The 23944-nt window shown below is 41.8% G+C and overlaps 1 protein-coding gene across 5 annotated transcripts in view; it reads right to left on the reverse strand.

Moving 5' to 3' along the window:
* Nucleotides 1-1961: 1961 nt before the first annotated feature.
* LOC135104718 (adenosylhomocysteinase-like 1) overlaps nt 1962-23944 on the reverse strand; it is a 146338-nt gene continuing 124355 nt past the window's right edge. For all 5 annotated transcript variants that reach the window (XM_064012241.1, XM_064012238.1, XM_064012240.1 and 2 more), the window contains 10 exons: nt 22535-22635; nt 20605-20707; nt 17930-18097; nt 15692-15842; nt 12608-12760; nt 11375-11540; nt 7173-7340; nt 6843-6921; nt 6094-6214; nt 1962-5390 (listed from right to left, as the gene is read on the reverse strand). In XM_064012241.1, the coding sequence (XP_063868311.1) occupies nt 5384-5390; nt 6094-6214; nt 6843-6921; nt 7173-7340; nt 11375-11540; nt 12608-12760; nt 15692-15842; nt 17930-18097; nt 20605-20707; nt 22535-22635 (1217 nt within the window). In that variant the 3' untranslated portion in view covers nt 1962-5383. The remainder of the gene's footprint in view (nt 5391-6093; nt 6215-6842; nt 6922-7172; nt 7341-11374; nt 11541-12607; nt 12761-15691; nt 15843-17929; nt 18098-20604; nt 20708-22534; nt 22636-23944) is intronic.

A 23944-nucleotide genomic window follows, 5' to 3' on the forward strand; every position in this document is an offset into this window, starting at 1 on the left:
CTAACTCCATTTTTTTTCTTTTGATTGAAGCTAATGGAACCTCAACTTCAGTTTGCTCTCTAATCCACAAAGGTCATTTCTTATTTCTCCATGTTATTCCAAACCTTAATCTTTCCATTGTTCCTTGAGTGCTCATTAGTTTTTATTGTAGGGCTTTAGTGAGGTTCCAACTCTGTGACCCATATATTAGAACTGGTAAAATGCACTGGTTACTTATATACTTTTCTTTTTATTGAGGGTGGGAGATTACTCTTCATTACATTGCATGCCTTCTCAAAGGCACTCCATCCTATTCCTATATCCTTTACTTAGTTTATTTTTCATGGTATAGGCTCAAACTATTTTTTTCTAAATAAGTGATGTATATGTCTGAACACATTCCATGACTTCACTGTCAACTTTAATTTGTCTAGTATAAAGTTATTGAACTTTTGTTTTCTTCATATTCATTCTCAACCCTATATATATATATATATATATATATATATATATATATATATATATATATATATATATATATATATATATATATATATATATATATATATATATATATATATATATATATATATATATATATAGTCTCTGCATAACTGTCTGTAAAAGCTCATCTGTGGATTTGCTTAACAACATGACGTCATCCTTGCATTAAAGACACCACTGTGAACCTTGTATGTGCCTGAATTCATTCTTGACATTGTGTCCAATGTTATATAAAATCACAGAGAAAACCCTATCAGTGATTACTTGGTCAGTAATTACCTGGCTTAATTACAAGGTTGGATAATAAGTCATATGTAATGGCATTGAGGCCCTGGACATATTAAATATAAGGGAGCCAGCTATCACAGGCTCACCTGGTTGGCTACCTCATACGTGATCTGAATGGTCATGTCTGGAAATTGTATCTTGACTTAATTCTACTATTAATAAAATGTTTATCATAATACTTAAACATACTGCTGAGATACTGGTGCAGAGTTGATTTGAATATTGGCATGATAGGCAAGGTAACACACTATGGCAGTTAATTCCACACTGCAACCATTCTCACACCACACTTCAGTGCATGAAAACTTAGGAGCTCCATTCAAGAAATGACCATGAGAGTCTCATCCCCAATGCCATGCAATCATTAGGCTGATTCATAACCTGCCACATGAAATACTAATGACACAGACCTCAGGTACATTATGAGTTGATCACACAAAGTAAGGTTACAAGTCACCTCACTTCTTAGGATCCTTCAGAAAGCGAAAAGAGGACAAATCCTTATTCCACTTGGAGTTATTTGAACTGTACATTGCTGAGCATGATTGAATACCCATCTTGGCAAAATAAATGAGAATAAAAACCTGTGTGATCGAAAAAAACACACTTTTACCCATGCTTCTGAGAGCAACACCTAAGTGTTTTATCCCTCTGGTCACTTGGCAGTGCTACCTTTGCATGGTAACCAGCTCACCCATGGGAGTAGACTGTCCTCCTGCTATAGAGTCCTTGGTTGAGTGACATATGTTATAGCTGTGCATGGCCTTGGTGCTAATCTCCATCTCACTGCCTTTTGAGTCTGTGGTGGATGATATTCCTTGTCTGGGGATACATGGCTACTGTGACAAACAGTGAGGGACTAACCTAACTTGCTATGTGCTTATTTTCTCCTGGCCGATTTTTTTCAGACTGAGGAGTTACAAGTTGCCAGTTTGTGTAATGTGATACTCATGTTGGCAGGAGCTCTAGTCATGAATGTTGCTGACTGTATTCTGCTTCTCCCTGAGTGTGTTTGACCAGGGAGTGTTATGACCATGATGAGGTTCAGTGGTTACCTCATGTTGGTCTTGTAATGTACTAGTGCTGTCCCTTCTTTGTGGTAATGGTGCTGATTGTGGAACATGACAAAAGTAACTCATGCCAGTAAAGTTCAGGAATTACGAGTTTGGAAGAATAAAAAAAAATCAGGGTTTAAAGGATAGAATTTTTACTATGCAAGATTAACAAAAAATAATGTCATTAATTGGAATTGGTGGTTAAAAGAAATGATAATATTAAATAGGAGTTCATACCAGACATTATTAATAGATTCATAGTTAACACTGCAGTAAATTCAACATTGAAATTAAATTTGATAAAAAAAAGCAAAGCTGTAAAGTCTACATTTGTCTTTGTAAAAATGCCTGATGGGAAAAAATAAAGTGAATAAATAAATAAATAAGAAAGTAAATAAACACAGCTTTTAACAGATTAAATTTAAACAAATCACTTGAAGGAAATGTATTGCATTTGTATAATAACCATTTGGTGGCTGTAACTTTGACAATACTGCATGCAACAACTGCCTCACAGCCAACCTTCAGATGTTACAACTGATGGCAAGGCGATCATTGTATTAACACTATTTTCTGAGACAAAATACACACCAGAGTGATCCACACCTCTTGGTGTTGTGGAAATTATCTCTTTTTGACTGAAAGAAATAGAAGTCATGATTGTAATTCTATATCCCAACTAAATAACTTATTTAAATAGTGTAAATCAGAATATTCTTAAAGATTAATACTAAAGTAGACAAAAAAAAAAAAAAACATAGTGTAGAACATAAGATTACCAACACTGCTGCTGACCTCACAACCCAAAAATTAATGTTTCAAAAATTATACAAGAAAAGGAAAAATACAAAAATAGTCTACACTCACAAGGAAATGTTTGAATTGTTGCACTTCTGTTTGACAAAAGAGAAAATGACAGTGGGAATGAGTGACCTGATTTGAGGTCAGGTGAGGTCAGCAAAGGTCAGGTTGTATCACCAGAATTATTGTTTGTTGCTGTAAGTGGATTTTTAGGTGATTGTATTGCCACTCCATCACCTGGCACTGGCACCCATTCTCTCATTTAACATGTACAAGCTTTGTGGAAAGAAAGCAATCTTAAAATAGGGTTACGGCAAGTTTTTGCCCAGCAAAGTCACCTCCTGCCTCAGTGGTGCCACTTCCCCACAGACTGTGGTGAGAGGATCCCTGCCTCACACACCTGGCTGGCTGAGAGCAAAGTACACCACTCAGAAATTGAGAGAGAGAGAGAGAGAGAGAGAGAGAGAGAGAGAGAGAGGAGTGTTATGGAGGAAAAAAAAATTGAGAGAGAGGAGTTTTATGTAGGCAAGAGAAATTGAGAAGTGTTATGGAGGAAAGAGGAGTGGAGAAATAATGATTTCAGGGGGAACTGAAATGCTTCCCTGCAGGGTGTCCACAACTTGCTGTTTGTTGGAAGTGATGCTAGCGCAGAGGCAACCTTGCTGGGATGAACTTAGAGTAGTATTTGCTACAGCCGGCCTTGCCTAGCGGCCAGACATTGCTAGCTAGTGGCCAGCAGCCCACTTGGGGGTCACTGCCAACTCTTGAGTAAAAGCACTGCATTTATACACTAGAAAACTAGGGCTATTCAAGTGATGTATTATTATTATTCATAGAGGCCGAGACATCCAATGGTTCGGCAAACAGAAACTACCATGGCTGTAGCTGATGCCGTGCCCTGCGTTGCTTCACTAACACATCTGTTGAGTCAGTGCTGTCTGCTCTGGTGGTATGCCAGGCTCTGACACAAGTAAAGACCAGATGGGTCAGTCTTAAGCATCGGGTAAACTGAAAACGTCATTCCCTCGGCACAAAGGAGCCGAGGGGAGGAAAGGAAGTCTATTGAGCTGTGTTCCCCTTTGGCATCACTTTCACTCAACGCAGAGAACGAGCAGCCTGCTTGCTTGATGCTAATTATATAACCTCCTATTCATATATATAACAGTAACAGCCAATTACGCAGAAAATGGGATGGTGTTGAAGTCCGGCCATGGCAGCAGCGGTGGTGGAGTGCTTTGATTTGTAGTGTTAACTGAGATGGCATGAATGGATCACACCACCTGGCAGAAGCTTAAGGTCCAGTGACAGGCTGGCTGACTCTCACCACCACCACCGCTGCTGCTACTGCTGCTGTTGCTGCTGGCTGGAACTGAGCTGACTTGACCCATTCCTGCCTAAATTTGTCTTGTTATTGCTAGGAAAAATTTGTCTACAATGGATCCACACAGCTCAGTTATCAAAGCAGCCAGGCATTGGCCCCACACCTGCTACATGCCCCAGCCATCTGCATAAAAAATATAGTATATAGTGCATCTCTATTTTGAGGTGTTGGAGCCACACAGTGCTGAGGTGCACCAGCCCATAGTACTGGGCTGCTCTGGCCCACAGTGCCAGGCTGCTCCAGTCCACAGTGACGGGCTGCTCCAGCCCACATTGCCAGGGTGCTCCAGCCCGTGGTGCCAGGCTGCTCCAGCCCACAGTGCCAGGCTGCTCCAGCTCACGTGCCAGGGTGCTCCAGCCTGCAGTGCTGGGTTACTTCTGCCCACAGTGCCAGGGGTGCACCAGCCCACAGTGCTAGGGTACTCCAGCCCACTGTGCTGGGCTGCTCCAGCCCACAGTGCCAGGGCTGCACCAGCCCAATATGCTGGGCATATCAGCTGACAGTGCCAGGGTTTACCAGCCCACTGTGCTGGCCACACCAGTCCACAGGGCCAGAGTGCGCCAGCCAGTGTGTGTGTGGCATCCATGATTACAGGCTCAGATTTGGGAAAGAAAAATATACTTATATCTGATTTCATAAAGACTATCTCAGTGGGAATAAATTCAATTTGAGAGAAAAAAAAAAAAAAAAAAAAAAAGATACATATATCTTTTGAGTTTTTACATCTTTTGCTGGCCTGCTGGAAATAATTTAATGTTGATAATATTAATAAACAACATTTCCATTTCATTACCAAAAATTATATTACATTTAGCCAGCCAGCTAGAGTGACGTGAACTTCATAGCAATTAATGAATTCTGAAAAATATACCTACTAATCAAGCCAACTTGTTCCCTGACCCTTCCCCAGAAAAAGACTCCTGGCTCGGCACCACTGACGTAAAGCTGGGCATGGCGGCCAGCCAGGATGGCGTCACCCTCCCAGACATGCTGAGGTGAGCCACACAGACAAAAAAATATAATGTATCATGAATAATGTTCTCTAACAAACAACTCCTATGCCATTCCCAAGGATATTATGTACAACTATATACTCTTTATTTTTTCATATTTTTTTTCTTTCTTTTGTTCTTTTTTTTCTTTTTTTGAGTATGGAGAGAGATTCTGAGACAGGGGAGGAGGGAGGTGTCTTGTCTAAGAGCTGAGTGTGATGTCTAGTTTCTTCTTTCCTTCACTTTGCTTCTCTCTTCATTCTTCTTCTCCTCTCCTTTGATTTGTATTTTTTTTTTGGCCTCCCCTCCTTCCTTCCTCATCTTCTGTCTCCTCTTCTTTCTTCTCCTCCTCCTCCTCGTTATCCACGCATCTCAAGGCTCAATCAATACCTGTAAGTACAACACTAATCACCATCCTGTTCTACAGGATGCAACTGTACTTTGTTTATTTGTATTTGTTATACTAAAGTTGCATTAATTTTTATTATGAATATGTACTTTTGGTAGTATTTACTATGACCACCAGTAATATTAGGGAACTATAAATTACCATAAGATATATCATATAGGTGATGACTGAGAAATGCAAATCTAAATGAATCTTATTTGAAAGTTGCAGTGCAATGTTTTGAGTGTCCAAGTGAAACACAGATGCATGATTTCAAGTCAAATACATTACATAAGAACATAAGAAAAGAAGAGCAGCTGCAAGAAGCCATTGTGTGATGCATGCCATTCCTTACGTGAAACATATCTACCTGTGTCGACATATCATTCCCCCAATAAATCTATTTAATCTTGTAAAGTTCCCTAACAACTTGGAAGTAACAACTTGATTACTAAGTCTATTCCATTTATCTACAACTGTATTTGAGAACTTATTTCTTCCTATCTCTTTTTAAAATCTAACTTTATCAAGATTAAACCCATTATTTCTTATCCTGAGGATTTTGCTCATGTCAGTTACCCATATACCATTTCAAGACCTCTATCAGATTCACATTCCAATTGTGTCTACTCCTTCACTGCTCTCTAGGACATTTTTATACTCCCTAGTCTTCATTCTCCCTTGCACCTGGCCACCCCAACACACCTGTAATAGTTAGGCTTGAAAGGTCCAGCCTTGTTAAGCCCCATGTACTTTGCCTGCTCATCACTGAGTTCAGTCAAGTGAGCATCAAAGGTGGGCAGGTGAAGGCTGGCCACATACTCATCTGTAAGGGAGAGACCTGATTAACTGAAGGATTGACTGAGACCTTGGAGTAACAAATAGGATCATAGAGAGGGTGGTGGTGGTGGTTGTGGTGGTGAAGAAGGGTGAAAGTGGAAATTAGGAGAGTAAAGTAATGGAGAGAGGAAAGAGAAAGACATGCAGGAGTAGAGTGTTGACAGGGGAGAGGTAGAGAACACAGATGAAGTGTTTGGAAGAGAAAATAACTAGAAGGATGAAAGGCAAGTAGCAGAACGTAATATGATACATGTAGATGTATCACTGTTATTATCATTATTATCTTTACTATGATAAACAGTTGTGGTTCATAAGTACACTGTGGGCCTGTGGAGAGAGAGAGAGAGAGAGAGAGAGAGAGAGAGAGAGAGAGAGAGAGAGAGAGAGAGAGAGAGAGAGAGAGAGAGAGAGAGAGAGAGAGAGAGAGAGAGAGAGAGAGAGAGAGAGAGAGAGAGAGAGAGAGAGAGAGACTTGTGTAGATGTATAATGCATTATTTTCATTGTAAAATCACTAATATAAGTAATCACTAATATAATATTTCCCCTTCCCCCATGGCACCATGGTGAGGAGTGGCAGCCACATAGCCTCTGAGGCAGAGACAGCTGGCACTCACCCATCTTCTTGGGCAGCAGGTAGACGTCAGACTTGTAGCGGCCGGCAGGGGCATTGAACAGTTCAATGAGGGCCAGTGCCTGGGAGGGATGTGCATGGGTTAGCCACGTGCACACACACACACACACACACACACACACACACACACACACACACACACACACACACACACACACACACACACACACACCATTCCAGTAGTTTTCTTTGTGATGTATGATTTTGTCCATTTTTGTATAATATAAATTTAACCAAGGCTTTGTGTGGAGTCTCTCTCTCTCTCTCTCTCTCTCTCTCTCTCTCTCTCTCTCTCTCTCTCTCTGTGAATTACCTGGGTGCAGGATGTGATGGACACCACAAAAGAGGGCACTGAGGAGCAGGACAGATTGACCAGCCGTCCTTCCGCCAGCAGGATGATCCGCTTGCCATCAGGCCACAGCACATGATCCACCTGGGAGCGCACCTTCTCCCACGTCAGGTCAGGGGTCCGCAAGGAGTTCTGTGAACAGGTGTGAGGTCAGTGGGGGTGAGGGTGAGGGATCCGCAAAGAGTTCTGTGAACAGGTGTGAGGTCAGTGGGAGGGAGGGTGACGAGGGGTGAGAGTGGTGGCAGTAGTCGTGGTGGTTTGGATGGGATAAGGGAAGGGGGAAATGGGACATGAGCATGGCAGATAAAGGGAAAAGACTGATGGTGATGGTTTGAGTGGTGGAAGGGGAGGAGACAGGGTGAGCATGCCAGAGAAAGAACAGTGTTGACTTGGAGTCAGGGTGATGTGGTCTTACAGACATTGATAGAAATATATATATATATATATATATATATATATATATATATATATATATATATATATATATATATATATATATATATATATATATATATATATATATATTTATTTATTTTAGGATGGAAGGAGAAGAGGCAATATGAAGGTGTTTTGAAGTATGGTACTGAGAGAGGCTGAGAAGAAACCCAATGTATGTTTATAAGATTCAACATAAAAGATATATGCATATTTCCATAAAAGTTTACTCAACAGTAAACACTAATCATTCCTCAGTTGGCTACCAAATGCTGCCTGTTAAAAAAAAAATTATTCACCACAAAATGTTGTCAGATAACAAATAAACCTCAGCATTCCTTACATGACCACCAAGTACTGCTTGCAAAGACAAATATTCACCACAGATAAGTTTCCTGTCAATAACCCTTAAACATAAGGTGGGTCTACACAAGGCAATTATTCTTCCTGGTTGGCTCCAGCCACCCGGAACTGCCGGCAGGTGTCAGCCAAGAGTGTTAACATGAGGAGAACTGCTGGCCTGTTGGCCCATTGCATCAAAACATAAACAATCAAGATGGAGTCCTCCAACAAGCTGGCTGCTGTAGCTATGATTTTGCTGTATTTGAAGAAAAAAACAAAAGAAGAAATGGTTGTAGACTTGTTCCTGGCTAGTGAGAAGGAATACAAGTAGTGTCTAGTACAAATTCTTGTGAGAGTACATGAGTTACATGTGGGCTGGCTTTCTCAGCTGATGATGTAAGTTTTCCATAATTTTAATAAGTAAATTTGAGTACTTTATTTATCATATATAATGGTACAGTCAATGTTATTATTAAAACACTTTTGAAAAGTATTTCTATTTTCAACTTTATTTTAATAGTTGTTCTCATTTGCTGCCCATTGCTGGAAGGGGGCTGAATCTAGACCAACAGAATGGTTCCTCAGCTTGGGCAGCAATTCAGTCACATTCAGCTGCATTTTGCTCCAGGCAGTACATTCCTGGCTAAAACCAGCCAAGAATTGCCCTGTATTAACCCACATTTAGTCAACCATCAAGTGTTACTTTTGAGATGCTGCCTTAGCCCTGCCTAACATGTTACAATTATTACAGATTAGTAGTGCCACAGACCCTCAAAGTGATGTGCAGCCTGGGGAGAGAAGAGAAGAGTGGATGAACCACCACAAAATGTTGTCCTTTTATGATGCAGCAAGTTTATGTGAGGAACAACACCACACCAAGGACCACAAGACCAAGGCCCATATTCAGAAACACTCTGCTCTCTCACCAAGACTATTTTCTAAGGCTCCAGAGATGATTAGCTGGGTTCTCAAGAGTGTTTCTCCTCTTAATAATGTAGAAATCTTAATAATTTGTCAATGGAACCATAAAAAACATCCTTAAAAACCTATGTCACTTCATCTACAGCTTTTTGAATGCAGTAGAGGTGTGGCACAGAAGTGTTTCAGAATATGGCCCCAGCAATTACTGTGGCAAATCTTGTCCTTACAACAATTTTATTACATGAGGAAGATCAGGTAAGTGCACAACAAAAAGGAATAAAGCCACTAAGTTGCTGGTTCATAGAAGAGTGAAAGAAGAGGAAGGTCATTTCTAAAGATTTCTGAGGAGCTCATCAACACCAAACCTCAAAGCAACAGACAAATCATCACAGCCTCAAAGTGTGTGCCTTCCTTTTGCAGCAGACTGATCCTCAACACACAAGAGATCTCACCACCACAATAACAAAAGGAATGAGGATCCTGAAGACAACCTGATGAGAGAACCTAACAAAGAATTGATAAGAAGATAACTTGTGGAAAGGACTGAGACAGAAGAGGACAGGAATCACTCAATAGAAACTCCCAATCTTTGAAGAGGGGAAAAAAGAAGCCAAAAAATATAAGACAACCTGAGGAAAGGACAGCTGCAGAAGGGGACAAGATTATTTTACTTCTAAGAGAATAAATAAGCCAGCTCCTGTAGAAAGAACTTAGGGGAAAAAATTATCAGAAGAGTACAACCTGTGGAAGGAATAAAGCGAGGAAATTCCAACAACAAAAGTCTGTGGTGGAAGGAAGTTAAAACAAGAGATGAAAACAGAAGGACAAGGAGAGCCTTCAGTCTTGCCAAAAATAATAACACACAGAAGAAGGAAGTGAATGTTTCAAGAGATGACATTGTGAAATAATGATCCTAGCAGTCAGTGTCCACTCTATTGTTCTCCTTTCATGACACAACATCCTGAATCTTGACATTCCACTGCACATCATTCCAACATGCTCCTCTCACCCATGCATGCAAACACACAAACACCCACACCTGCATTCTCTCACATCACCCTCACAAATCCTCACCACCCACACCAGTCATTCCCTCCTAGCCCTGCACACACTCACTCTCCCAGGGACCATCAAGAAAGGCCAAAGGGAGAGTGGGTGGGAGTCCCAGCAACCTTTTAGAGTAAGTGTCAAGAGTCATAGGTTAGTGTGGTGAGTTGTGGTGAGTGAACTGGTCTGTGGTAATACTTTAGTCATCTTCAGCTTCTGGTGCTGCAATTCTGGTGTGCTGAGAGATTCCTGTTGTATGGAGAAGACACTCAATTTAATGGTCAACACCAGAACAAGGAACAGTGGGAGAAATGCTGCTACACTTACTGGCTAATGTGTCACCTCAACATTATGTGCAAGACTGATTTACTTGTGTTGCTTTAGTTCTTCTGTAGCACTCATGAGCTGCACACATTAGTGTTGCATCATGGTTCCTGGTGTTTGTTACACCTCCACTCCATGTGACAGGAGGCAGCATGGCAAGCGTTAGTGAGGGGCACACAACGCTCACTTCACCTTCATATGCGTACAAGCAGGTCTCAAAAATATGCATGTCTGCTACAAAGGAGTCTCTAAGTTGATGCCTAACTCAATCAATATATCTCTTACTTGCATCTGCCCTTCACAATATTGCTGCTGACAAAACCATTTTTATTTCTCTCCCACAATGGTTTCCTATTTTTTTCCATTGTGTTGTCATCATTTATTTCACTGCATTTTTTTCCATTGTGCTAGGCTCTCTATGGTTTTCACTATGTTATCAAGTCTTTTCTACTGTACTGTCTTATCTTTTTCCCTATATCTTAGGATAATGTAAAGAAGCAGAATGAAACAGCCTAGTAAGAACCAAATCTCTTTTGATGGTGTTCTTATCTTTAGTCAACCTACCTACCTACTAGGCCAGCAGTCCCACACAAGGTGGCCCAGACAAAGCACCACACACACACACACACACACACACACACACACACACACACACACACACACACACATCATTCACACTCTTAGCCCCAACACCCCATATTTTTAGCAATCGTTCATAATTAAAGTACAAGTGCAGTGCTTCTGTACCTGAAAATACATAACTAATCAACTGGACAGGAGCACAAGAATACCAGACTCTTAATGCATTGTGACTGCTGTACTAAGCTGAGGGAAAAAGTGTGTTCAGGAGGCAGCTGCCTAAAGGCTCAGTCCTTGCCAATCTAGTTAATATTCCTACTACTACTACTACTACTATTATTAGAACTATCATTACAACTACTACTACTAATTCTACTACTACTGCAACTATCACTACAACTACTACTACCACTACTATAATCACAACTACTACTACTTATACTTTACCAGCCAAATCACACCCCTGCAAATCCCAGTCTCACCAACACACACACACACACACAAACACACACACACACCACGTCAATCTCAGTGTTGGAGTGGCCCATGTTACAGACGATGGTGCCATTCTTCATCTTGTCCATGTGGTCCCGAGTCACCACGTTCTTGTTCCCTGTTGCCGTCACCAGGATGTCCACCTGCCGGATCACCTCAGACAGCTTCACCACCCGGAAGCCATCCATGCTGATGAAACAGACATACACACAATTAAAGAACAGGTGATGGAGGTGATGAATGTACACTGACTGAAATAAAGACTGGGTAAATGTAGGCCCTGTGTATTATTACTAGATAAAACAGACACACAGTTTCAGAAGAGATGATATAGGCAGGGAGTGTACAATGACTGAAGGAAAGACTGGATGAAGATTACAGACACAGGGCCATAGGAGTGTAGTTCAGACCCTGTGTACCACAACCAGATACACACACACACACACACACACACACACACACACACACACACACACACACACACACACACACACACACACACACAGTTATGAGGCCAGTCTTCAGTTATAAATTGGGTAATAAGGAAATAAAAGTGAAGAGTGAAGAGAAAGACCTTGGAATTACTGTCACTGATAAGCTGTCCCCAGAGGTACATGTAAGAAGGTAGACAGGGGAAACATATAATCTGGTGAGAAGCATAAGAGCAGCATTCAACTATCTGGATGAAGACATGGTTAGGAATTTGATTGTGACAATGATAAAACCTTGTTTGAAATATGTGGCAGTGATATGGTCTCCCAGCACTAAATGGGACAAAGAAATTAGAAAGAATACAACAATGAGCACTGACAAAGTTGCCTGTGATCCTATCACACTTATCATATGAAGAGAGACTAAAGAAACTAAACCTGCCCACCTTGGAAGAGAGAAGAGAGGTGATCTGACTGCCTTATATTGGATTTTGTCAGGCTATGAAAAATTGGACAAGAGTGATTTGGTGGTGAGAGACTTTAGAAGCACAAGAGGGTGTAAGAAGGTGAAGAAGGGTGTGTGTAGAAGTGATATTAAGAAGAACAGTTTCCTGCAAAGGACTGCAGGAATCTGAAGAGGTGCAAAAAGAAGTAGTAAATGCAATAACTATACATGATTTTAAAGAAAAACTGGATAAAAGTAGATATCGAGATGGGACAGCATGACCTTAGACTCCTCCTCCCACAAACCACAACTAGGTAAACACACACACACACACACACACACACACACACACACACACACACACACACACACACACTCACCAGGCCTGCAGGGCACACACAGGGTCGATTTCAGTGACGTAGACAGTGCAGCCAAGTCCTTTGAGGGCCTGGCAGCATCCTTTCCCCACCTCACCATAGCCGCACACCACCACCTGCTTCCCACCAAACATGACGTCTGTGGCACGCTTCAGACTGTGCAAGCGAGATGGACAGATAGAGAAATACACAGTGGATAATTTACTGATGTAGACACTTAGTGCTCACTACCTGCATGTTGTTCCTCTACAATGGCCTGTAGGTGTGTGACAGGTGTGGGAATGGAAGACACCCAACAAGACACCCAACCTAACCTGACCTAACCCAATCCAACCTAACCAAACCTAACCTAAAGGGGATTAAGACAGTGTGCCAATGAGATCATATCCCTTTTTTTTTTCTTTTGCTTCTGACTCTGTAGGTGTGACAGATAGATATATTAATCATTTAGAGACACAGAGATTTTGACAATGTATCACTGAGATCATATTCTTTTTTCCTTTGGGTTCACACTGTGAGATACACAAATAGAAAGATAAATAGTGGATAACTTAATGACACAGACATGGATAGAGATTAAGACAATGTACAAAAATGAGCTCATATCCTTTTCAACTTTATGCTTTAAAGTGCAAGTGAGATGGATAGATTGATAGATAGTGGATAACTTATTGACACACATAGACTGAGATTAAAGCAATGTAGCAATGAAATCATATTCCTTTCTTTTCCTTTTTTTTCCTCCTACTTCAGACTGTGAAAATGAGATACACAGACAGGTACAGATAGATGGACAGATAGATTATTTATTGACACAGATACAGATAGAGATGTTGACAATATACAATAACATCCTTTTTTCCTATATTTTTCAGAGAGAGAGAGAGAGAGAGAGAGAGAGAGAGAGAGAGAGAGAGAGAGGAGAGAGAGAGAGAGAGAGAGAGAGAGAGAGAGAGAGAGAGAGAGAGAGGAGAGAGAGAGAGAGAGAGAGAGGAGAGAGGAGAGAGAGAGAGAGAGAGAGGAGAGAGATTCAATCATGGTACAAAAAACATTAGTGAAAAGAGATCTAAGAAGAAAGAATGAATGAAGGAAAAGATGAAAGTTGACAGAAGACAAAATATTCGATGACAAGGAAATAGAAGACAATGAATACAGAAAAAAAAAGAGAAAAAGAAACTGATAATGAAAGAAAATAAGAAAAGGGAAGCAATAGAAAGAATGAACAAGATAGCTACAAGAAGGAAGAGGAGGAAGAGGACAAGAAATAAGAAAGAAAGAAAGAAAAAAAAAAGATGAGGATGAAGGAAGTAAAGAAGAAGATTGAGAGGGGAAAAAGCTGAAATACTGGGTCCCCGAGGGAGGGGAAAAAAGGTAATCTACCTCCTCAGAGAGGAAAAAAAAAAAACATATATATATATATATATATATATATATATATATATATATATATATATATATATATATATATATATATATATATATATATATATAATATATATATATATATATATATATATATATATATATATATATATATATATATATATAAATATATATATATATATAATATATATATATATATATATATATATATATATATATATATATATATATATATATATATATATATATATATATATATATATATATATATATATTAAACATGACACAAAAGAGAAAATTACAATGGATATTGAGGAGGAGGGGGAGGAGGAATAATAATTGTAATAATAATAATAATAATAATAATAATTCCATTCCTTCCTTCCTTTTTTTCTTATTTAAACTTTCCATCTATATTTTCTCTTATTTCCTTTCTCTCTACACATCTCTTCCTTTACTTTCTTCCTTCTTTCCTTCTTTCTAAGTCATTCTGCATCATTATTCTCCTTTTCCCTTTCTTTTTAATCTCGCAAATGATATTAATTTTTCCTAATTTCCTTTCTTTTCCTCATTTTCCTTCTTTTTTCCTTCCTTCCTTTCCTTCTCTCTTAATTAAACTTTGCTGGTGTGTTTATCAATATATTTCTTTCTCCTTTCTTTTTATGTGTCTTTTCTTCATCAGCCTTTCCCATTTCCTCCTTTCCTTTCCTCTTCATAATCTCAAAACTATTCATTCACTCCTACCATTAAAGGAGGAGGAGGAGGAGGAGAAGGCATACAAAGGAAAGCCAAACAGCAGGAGGAGGAGATGATGTGATGGATGAAGAACAGAAGGGAAGAAAAGGAGATTACTGAAGAAAAAGATGGAAGAATTAATGGAGATGGAGATGAGGAAGAGATTAAGAAGAAAAAAATAAAGAAACACTAAGAAAGAAAAAGAAATAGACAAAAACTAAGTGGAGGAGAAGAAAGAAGAAAAGAAGTAAATGAAGAGAAAAGGTAGTAAAGTAGTAAAGTCTTTGATCTTCCTCTCCTTTCCTTTCCTCTTCCCTCCTCTCCTCCTCCTTGTCTCCCAGCCAGACCTTCAAAAGATGCTCCTTACAAGAGAGAATTTTGTCATTTACATATAAAATCCTTGTCTTCACCCTGACCTCTCTCTCTCTCTAACTTGTCCCTATCCTCTTCCTCCTTTCTAATGCTTCCTTTATTCCTATCTTCCATGATTTCTTTCCTCCATTCCCTCATTCATTTCCTCCTTGCCATTCATTCTTTCATTCTTTTACACTCACCCTCATCTTCCTCCTCCCCCTCCTCCTCATCTCTTTCAACACTTTTTTCTTCATTCTTTATTTTTCATTTTCCTTCCTTTTCTTTCCTCTTCATATGTCACTTCTGTCTTCCTCATCAATTAACTTCCTCCCTTTCCTTCCTTCACCCCTCTCCTCCCTCCTCTTTTCCTCCTCCTTCACCCCACCTATCATTCCTATCTCCCTCAGTCATTGCTCCCTCTCTTTCCTCAATTGCCCTCCCTCCCTCTCTGACTTCCACCCCTCGCTCCTTAACAACGATCTTCCCCCTACCATTCCACAACCCATTTTCTCTCCTTTCCTATCCTATCATTCCTTCTCCCTCCTCTCCTTCCCCACACCTCACCATCCCTTCTGTAACTCCCATTCCCTCCTCCCCTTCCTACCCCCCTCTCACCTGTCAATGATGGACTCTCGGCACGAGTAGAGGTTGTCAAACATGGTCTTGGTGACGGAATCATTCACGTTCATGGCGGGCACAGTCAGCTTGCCGGCCTTGCTCAGCTGGTACAGACGGTGCACCCCAGTCACACTCTCCTCACAGATGCCTGCAGGGGGACCATAGGGGCATGGTGAAGGGCTTATGACAGTGGGAGGATAAAGGGGTGATGACAGGAGGAGGGTGAAGGGGTGATGACAAGAGGAGGGTGAAGGGGTGACACAGGGCTGAGAGGTGTGACTGGGCTGGTGAAGTGGGTGATGGTGTGTGTGTGTGTGTGTGTGTGTGTGTGTGTGTGTGTGTGTGTGTGTGTGTGTGTGTGTGTGTGTGTGTGTGTGTGTGTGTGTGTGTGTGTGTGTGTGTGTGTGTGTGTGTGTCATAAGTAGAGTACTGTGTGCTATTGTTTATAATATTTACGATAATGTGACAATCTTTTTATTTTATTATATAATTAAATGATTATATATCTAATACTTCTTTGTCATCATCTTCCTATGCTTTTGTTACCATCATCATTATTATCATTATCATCTCCTCCTCCTCCTCCTTATCATCATAGCAACTTCAGATATTTTTGTTGAAGCACTGCTAAGTTATATCTGCCGTGCCTAGTTAAAACACCGAATATACAAATTTCACGATTTTTAGTTTTGTATCCCTTCTTATGTAATTTTACCCGTAGAATCGATTGAGCACATCGCCAAATGGCTATCGACCATAGTCGATGATATGTTTTTCAAGTACGAGATATGACTAGTAAGCAAGATACAGTATGAAAATTTTTCAATCCCCTCTCCTGAAAAAATGGCATTTCGTATATACGGTGTTTTGTCTTGGCACGGCAGATATATGGACAGACAAGGCGCGTGCGCGCGTGCGCATGTGTGTGTGTGTGTTCATAAAAGATTCTGCTGCTCTATCAATCTTATTTGTATATCTATTTGTATTATTCTCTTTGGTTTCTGTAATCTCACTCTCTCTCTCTCTCTCTTCTGACTTGTTCCCTTCAATTTTTCTTTCCATGTATTGTAACTTCTGATATGTAAGTAGATTAATAATATTTGAGTAAGAATTATTTGTATGTTTAGGTTGTACATCGTAGTTCGTTTTCTTTTTGTATGCATCCAGCGAAAACTGAATGATAACAGGAATCCGAATGCTTTATAAGAGATTTAATATTTTTATACTTTTGTATATTGCCATGATAGGATTCCATACCACATGTTGTAAATTTTGTTACTGATAGCTTCTAGAATATCCAGGTGAAACTGAGACGTTCAAGGCAAGATGTAGTCGTTTTACAGTTTTTACTCAATAAATATTAAGTGCCTCTACACTTATCCATCCTCCTCAAGACAGACACATGATGACAAGAATGGGATAAGGTGTTACTAGCCTGATTACTACATGATATATGTATTACAGGTACATAAAGTGGTGCTGTGGATTGGTACTCGTAGATGCTGGTAGGCCACAAACACAACAAGTCCCCTACCCCCCATGTCTATTTCTACACACACACACACACACATTCCCTCACAGTTCTTGCTATAAACCTCCCAATCCCTTCTCTTCTCTCCCTTGCTCTCTTTTCACTCTCCCTCATGCTTCCTTGCTCTCTCTCACTCTCATCCAACCTTCACTATTCATGCTCAGTTTTATTGCTCCTCCTTCTTCTCCTCCACCTCATACAATTACTACTACTCTCCCCTCTCCTTTAACTCCTACAACTCTCTCTCTCTCTCTCTCTCTCTCTCTCTCTCTCTCTCTCTCTCTCTTATACTGTCCTTGTTTCATCCTAAACTGACTCACACATACCACACAAACCTATCTACACACACACACATACACACACACACACACACACACACACACATGCCTTCACACATCACCATCATCACTATCCCTATCCCCATCACCATCATCATCACCATCACCCCTAATTTAATATTTTTTTCCCCTTACAAGGCTTACAAAGCAGCTCAATGGTCCCTGTTGCTTATCATTGCTGCATCTCTCTCTCTCTCTCTCTCTCTCTCTCTCTCTCTCTTTGAATTTGAGTCATGAGGAATAGTTTTTGTCATTTCTTTTCCTTTATCCTGCCTCATAAAAACAATCTCTCTCTCTCTCTCTCTCTCTCTCTCTCTCTCTCTCTCTCTCTCTCTCTCTCTCTCTCTCTCTCTCTCTCTCTCTCACCCTTGATCATCTTGAACATGGCAGGGTACTTCTTCAGCATAAGATGGGTAGTGTCACCACCGTCGTCCAGTATCATGTTGGGCTGCCAGTTCTCGGTGTTGATGCAGCGGTCAATGCACCACCAGAAGTCCTCCTCACTCTCCCCTCGCCACGCAAACACTGGCTGGCCTGCAGTTGGGAGCGGGATAGGGAGGTAGGATGAGGTGTTTTCAATAGAGGTTAAACAGTAGGGATGTGAGACGTGGTTCCCCAATTTGAACAAGGAAAGAAAGAAAGGCTGGAGATTTGAATATGTGGAAATGTGAGTGAGGGAGATGTGTATAAGAAAGGAGGTGTGTGTGTTGATAATGAGAGAGAGAGAGAGAGAGAGAGAGAGAGAGAGAGAGAGAGAGAGAGAGAGAGAGAGAGAGAGAGAGAGAGAGAGAGAGAGAGAGAGAGAGAGAGAGAGAGAGAGAGAGAGAGAGAGAGAGAGAGACTGTACATACATTTTTCTCTCTCGTTTTGTTTTCCTTTCCTCTTCTCTTCCTCTTTTTTTCTTTCCTTCTATCCTCTCTTTCTCTTCATCTTTTCATATCTTTCTCTCCTTTCCTCTTTCTTCCCTCCTTTTCTCTCTTTTCCTCCCTACTCTCCTCTTCTTTCCCTCTTTCCCGTATTTCATATCTTTCTTCCCTTCCCCTCACACCTCTCTTCTCTTTTTTCCCTGCCTACTCCTTCTCCTCCTCCACTCTTTCCCTTCCTCTTTCTCTCATGTCCCTCTCCCTCTTTTCCCCTCTTCCATTTATGTCCCTGACTTCTCTTTTTCCCCCTCTCCTTTGCTCCCCTACATATTCCTTATACAACCTCCCCTCTTTTCTCTCTTCTCTCCCCTTCCTACCCTCACCTTTGTACCTGTTTATATTTCCTCCCTAACCTTTTAAATGTCCTCTCCTCCTTCTCCTCACATGCCTCCTTTTTCACTCCCCTCCTCCTCCTCTTCTTCTCCCTCCTAGTTTCATTATAGCTCTCCTCTCTCTCTCTCTCTCTCTCTCTCTCTCTCTCTCTCTCTCTCTCTCTCTCTCTCTCTCTCTTTATTTAAACATAGGTACATTATCACCCGAAGGCGCACTGCCGTGTGCAACCTATTTTAGGGGTGGGACACAACACACAAATATAAATATAAAGATATATACATATATATATATATATATATATATATATATATATATATATATATATATATATATATATATATATATATATATATATATATATATATATATATATATATATATACATTCTTTATGGACTTATGTTAATATTGTTAGCAGGGGATTTGGGAACGAGCCCCTCCAGTGGTGTGCTGCTAACTTCACGTCCTGGGTATTCATCCCCCTGATATGAGGGATGGAGGACGCGAAGACGTTCCACAGTCTGGAGACTCTCCCCCAAAAGGTGCGCTGGTGTTGGCTGGAGCGGGAACGCAGCACTTCCACTGAGTCACCACTGGATAACACCGTTCTCGTGTCCCGCGAGGTGACTCTGGTGGGCAGCCGTAGTCCCGCCAGATGTGGCACACCCTGCACCTGTGCCTTGTGGAACACCACAAGGGCCGCCATGTCCCTGTGGTGTTCTAGCGTGTCGACGGGAGCCTCAGGATGTGCTGGGGCACCTGCTGCTTCCACCAGTCGCAGCGCCCGTCGCTGGATGCCGTCGAGCTTGCTGATGTGTGTGGTAGCACAGGACATCCAGGAGAGGGCGGCATACTCTAAATAAGGCCGTATCTGGGCCTTGTAGAGCAAGAGCCTCCCTCTCCTGTCGAGCAAGTTGGCCACCCTCCTCAAGGAGGAGACTCGGTGTGAGGCCTTAAGGGCAATGTGTTTGACGTGGCGGTCAAATCGCAGCCCTCGATCCACCTCCACCCCCAGAATCTTGACGGACTCCTGGAGTTTGAGAGGAAGGCCACCAAAGCTTAGCCCTCCCTCCACTGCTGGCTCAGCAGCGGGGGATTGAGAGACTACCATTACCTGTGTCTTCTCCGGAGCAAAGGTGACTTGCCAGCGTGCCCCCCACTCCTGTATTACCCCAAGCTGCTGATTGATCTCTTCGGCAGCACGCACACTTTCGTGTCGAGGGTAGGTACAGGAGAGAGTGCAATCGTCAGCATAAGCTGAGACCGTCGGCAGCTGTCGGAGAAGATCGTCCACGTAGATGTTCCACAGGACTGGCCCCAGCACCGAGCCCTGTGGCACTGACGCTCTCACCGGGAGGGACTCGGACGCTTACCCACTGACAACGATCTGGAGGGTCCTTCCTTGGAGGTAGTCGCCAAGGAGCTGAAGTAGGTCACCCTGGATCCCCTTTGCCCTCAGCTTTTCCAGAAGACCCCCATGCCAGACCCTGTCGATGGCGCCCGCTATATCCAGGGCCACCACAACAGAGTCAAGGCCACTGTCAAGGGCGTCCTGCCAGCCCCTGGTGAGGAGCTCTCTCTCTCTCTTTCTCTCTGTCGCTCACTCTCTCTCTCTCCCCACCTCCTCCTTCTACTACTACTATTAACACCACCACCACCATCACCACTACTAACATTTTTGAACACAAATTTCATCACCTTATTTTTTTTACACTCACCAGATAGATACAGTAATTCTCTCTTAATTAATTTATCTTTTAGTTTATTCTATTAATTTCATACTGACCAGCCTCTGCCAATGCTGCTGCCACCTCATTCTGTGTGGAGAAGATGTTGCAGGCCGCCCATCGCACGCTGGCCCCAAGCTCCACCAGGGTCTCAATCAGCACCTGGGAGGAGGAGACGAGTCAGTTGAGGGGGAGGGGGGAGGATTAGGTAGGGAGAAGCAAGGGTCACCTGAGGGTGGGGAGGGGAGGGTGTTGGGAATGTAAGGTTAAAGATGTATGGGTGAGCTAGGATGAAGGGTTGTTGGGGTGAGGGGTGGGGGTGATCAGGAAAGGGTGTAAGGATGACAGGAGTGAGGGAGTAACAGTGTTTCCTTCTCTTCTGCTCCCTAATCACCTTCAATTCTTTTATCCTGTTCTCATTCATTCATTCAGTCAGTCACTTAGTCAGTCAGTCAGTCACTCACTAATTCACTCCATCAGTCAGTCAGTTAAATTTGAGCAGGTGACATGACAACACTTAACTAATAACACTCATTTACCTACTCCTCCTCCTCCTCCTCCTCATTCCTACTTCTATCAGTATAATCTTCATAATTAATGGCAATGAATATGTAAAAAGACTCCCTATTACTTAAATGGACGAGAAGAAGGAGAAGGAGGAGGAGGAGGAGGAGGAGGAGGAGGAGGAGGAGGAGGAGGAGGAGGAGGAGGAGGAGGAGGAGGAGGAGGAGGAGGAGGAGGAGGAGGAGGAGGAGGTAAAGGATCGAAGGAAAGAGTGAGGAAGAAGAAATGTACTAATGATGAGGAGGAGGAGAGGAGGAGGAGGAGGAGGAGGAAAAATATGTCATCCCTCTTTACATAATGTCCTTTCTCTCTCCAACAGATCTGAAATACCTTCCTCCTCCTCCTCCTCCTCCTCCTCCTCCTCCTCCTGTTCTTGTTCAGATCCCAAGACAGATCAACATTTACATACCCTCTCTCTCTCTCTCTCTCTCTCTCTCTCTCTCTCTCTCTGTCTTTCATCACAATAGCTCCCCTCTCCCTCTCTCACTCCTCACAACAAAAATTTTGTCTGTAAATAACATTATCCATACCTCCTTCTCTCTCTCTCTCTCTCTCTCTCTCTCTCTCTCTCTCTCTCTCTCTCTCTCTCTCTCTCTCTCTCTCTCTCTCTCTTTCTATCTCATCTCCATCCTCCTCCATCGCAGGAATATTTGTGTCTCTCCTCCTTCACATACATATTCTGTCTTTCTCTCCCTCTCCTCCTCAGTCCATCTCATTCCTTACATTTGTCTCTCTCTCTCTCTCTCTCTCTCTCTCTCTCTGTGTGTGTGTGTGTGTGTGTGTGTGTGTGTGTGTGTGTGTGTGTGTGTGTGTGTGTGTGTGTGTGTGTGTGTGTGTGTGTGTGTGTGTGTGTGTGTGTGTGTGTGTGTGTGTGTGTGTGTGTGTTTAGCTTCTCTTTGATGTCATTCCTTATCCCTTCCTTCCAGTTCTTTCCTGCCAATTCTTCACCTTTCCCAGCCTTTCCCAGCTCTTTTCCAAAAATTCTTTGCCTTCCCCAGCCTTTTTCAGCCCTTCAGGCCATTTTCCGCTCATTTCTTACTTTGCCCATCCCTTCTGCAGCCTTTTCCAATCTTCCAGGCCATTTCAAACCCATTCCCACCATTCTCACATCCCACATCAACCCACACCCTTCGCCCAGTCTCTCCCGGTCCGTCCCCAGCGAGATGTTACTAAACATTGTCACCTTCTACCTGCATACAGGCCCATGCTCTAAGTATTATTTTAAAAAGTCACTGTGATGATCAGATGGATTTTCATGATTATTATTTATCAAATGTTTCTCCTATCAATAGTGTAAAAATTTAATTAATCTGTGGCTAGAACCATAAAAAATAATAAAAAATTGCCTAACTTCAACTAGGCTCTCTGAATATAGTGGAGGTTTGGCTAAGAATCGTTTGAGAGTGTGGTCCCTTTGTGACTCACTGCTGTCTGGGCGTTGATGTGAGTGCAGCCCACGATCTTGGCTCCCTTGAGTGGCTTGTCGTCTGCAGCTCTCTTCCGCAGGGCGACTATTCCTGGCATCTCTGAAGGGAGAGCATTCAGTGCTGAGAGTTTGTTTGACTGACTGAGTGCTTGCTTGTCTGATTCTATGATTATACTTAATGACTAATTTGTGTTACAAGCGCGAAACAAACAAGCATCCTACTCTCTCTCTCTCTCTCTCTCTCTCTGGTACATAGAAACATTTTCTCCATAAAAACTTTTCCGCAGACATGCAAGACTCTCTCTCTCTCTCTCTCTCTCTCTGACATGAATGTGTTTTACAATGGCAGTGAAAGAGGGAAAGAAGAAAGGAGGAAAAAAAGATGAACTGAGAGAGAGAGAGAGAGAGAGAGAGAGAGAGAGAGAGAGAGAGAGAGAGAGAGAGAGAGAGAGAGAGAGAGAGAGAGAGAGAGAGAGAGAGAGAGAGAGAGAGAGAGAGAGAGAGAGAGAGAGAGAGAGGAGGAGGAATACAAAGGAATACAAAGGAAAGCCAAACAGCAACAGACCTTTTGGTCCTTGCAAGGCTGTTTGGTAACTAATTCTAACTAGCTACAGGGAAGAGAGACAGGACAGCATAGCAGAAGGCTCCTCCCCACCCACCACTCCCTCCAGTTTGCGCTGGCATGGAAATAGTTGGGAAAAGTACTATGCAGTATGGAAAAACTGACATGGAAATTTTCATAGGAAAGAATGAAAAGAAATTCTACTATTCACCCTACGGTGAACTCTATACACCTATCTGAAAGTTAATACAAGTTATATTAAAACTGGTGTCTGTAGAATAGGAGTTTATTAGTGAATTTAGTAATTATTCGGACAAGAAGAGAGCTTGTTGGGGATTTGCTTTTAAATATTTGTCTATTTTATTTTTGAATGATTCAATAGTATTGCTGTTCACAATTTCGGGAGGAAGTTTATTCCATATATTTACTATACGATTAAACAAAAAATGTTTTGTCTCGTGGGATTTAAAACGTTTGGGTATAATCTTGAGTCCCTTATTTCTTGTTAGGTTAGAATGATCAATGGTAAAATATTTATGTGCATCAATGTTACTATATCCTTTGAAAGGAGGAGGAGGAGGAGGAGGAGGAGGAGGAAGGAACAATGAAGGCAAATGAACTAGATTAATTGTGTAGTAATATAAGATGTCAAGAGAGAGAGAGAGAGAGAGAGAGAGAGAGAGAGAGAGAGAGAGAGAGAGAGAGAGAGAGAGAGAGAGAGAGAGAGAGAGAGAGAGAGAGAGAGAGAGAGAGAGAGAGAGAGAGAGAGTGTGTCTATGTATATTCTCTTTCATCCAGAATTTAACAGACAGCCTAATTATCACCACCTGTCTTCTCTAATCTCTCC

Source organism: Scylla paramamosain, chromosome 11, assembly GCF_035594125.1.
Source record: "Scylla paramamosain isolate STU-SP2022 chromosome 11, ASM3559412v1, whole genome shotgun sequence".
NCBI lineage: Eukaryota > Metazoa > Arthropoda > Malacostraca > Decapoda > Portunidae > Scylla > Scylla paramamosain.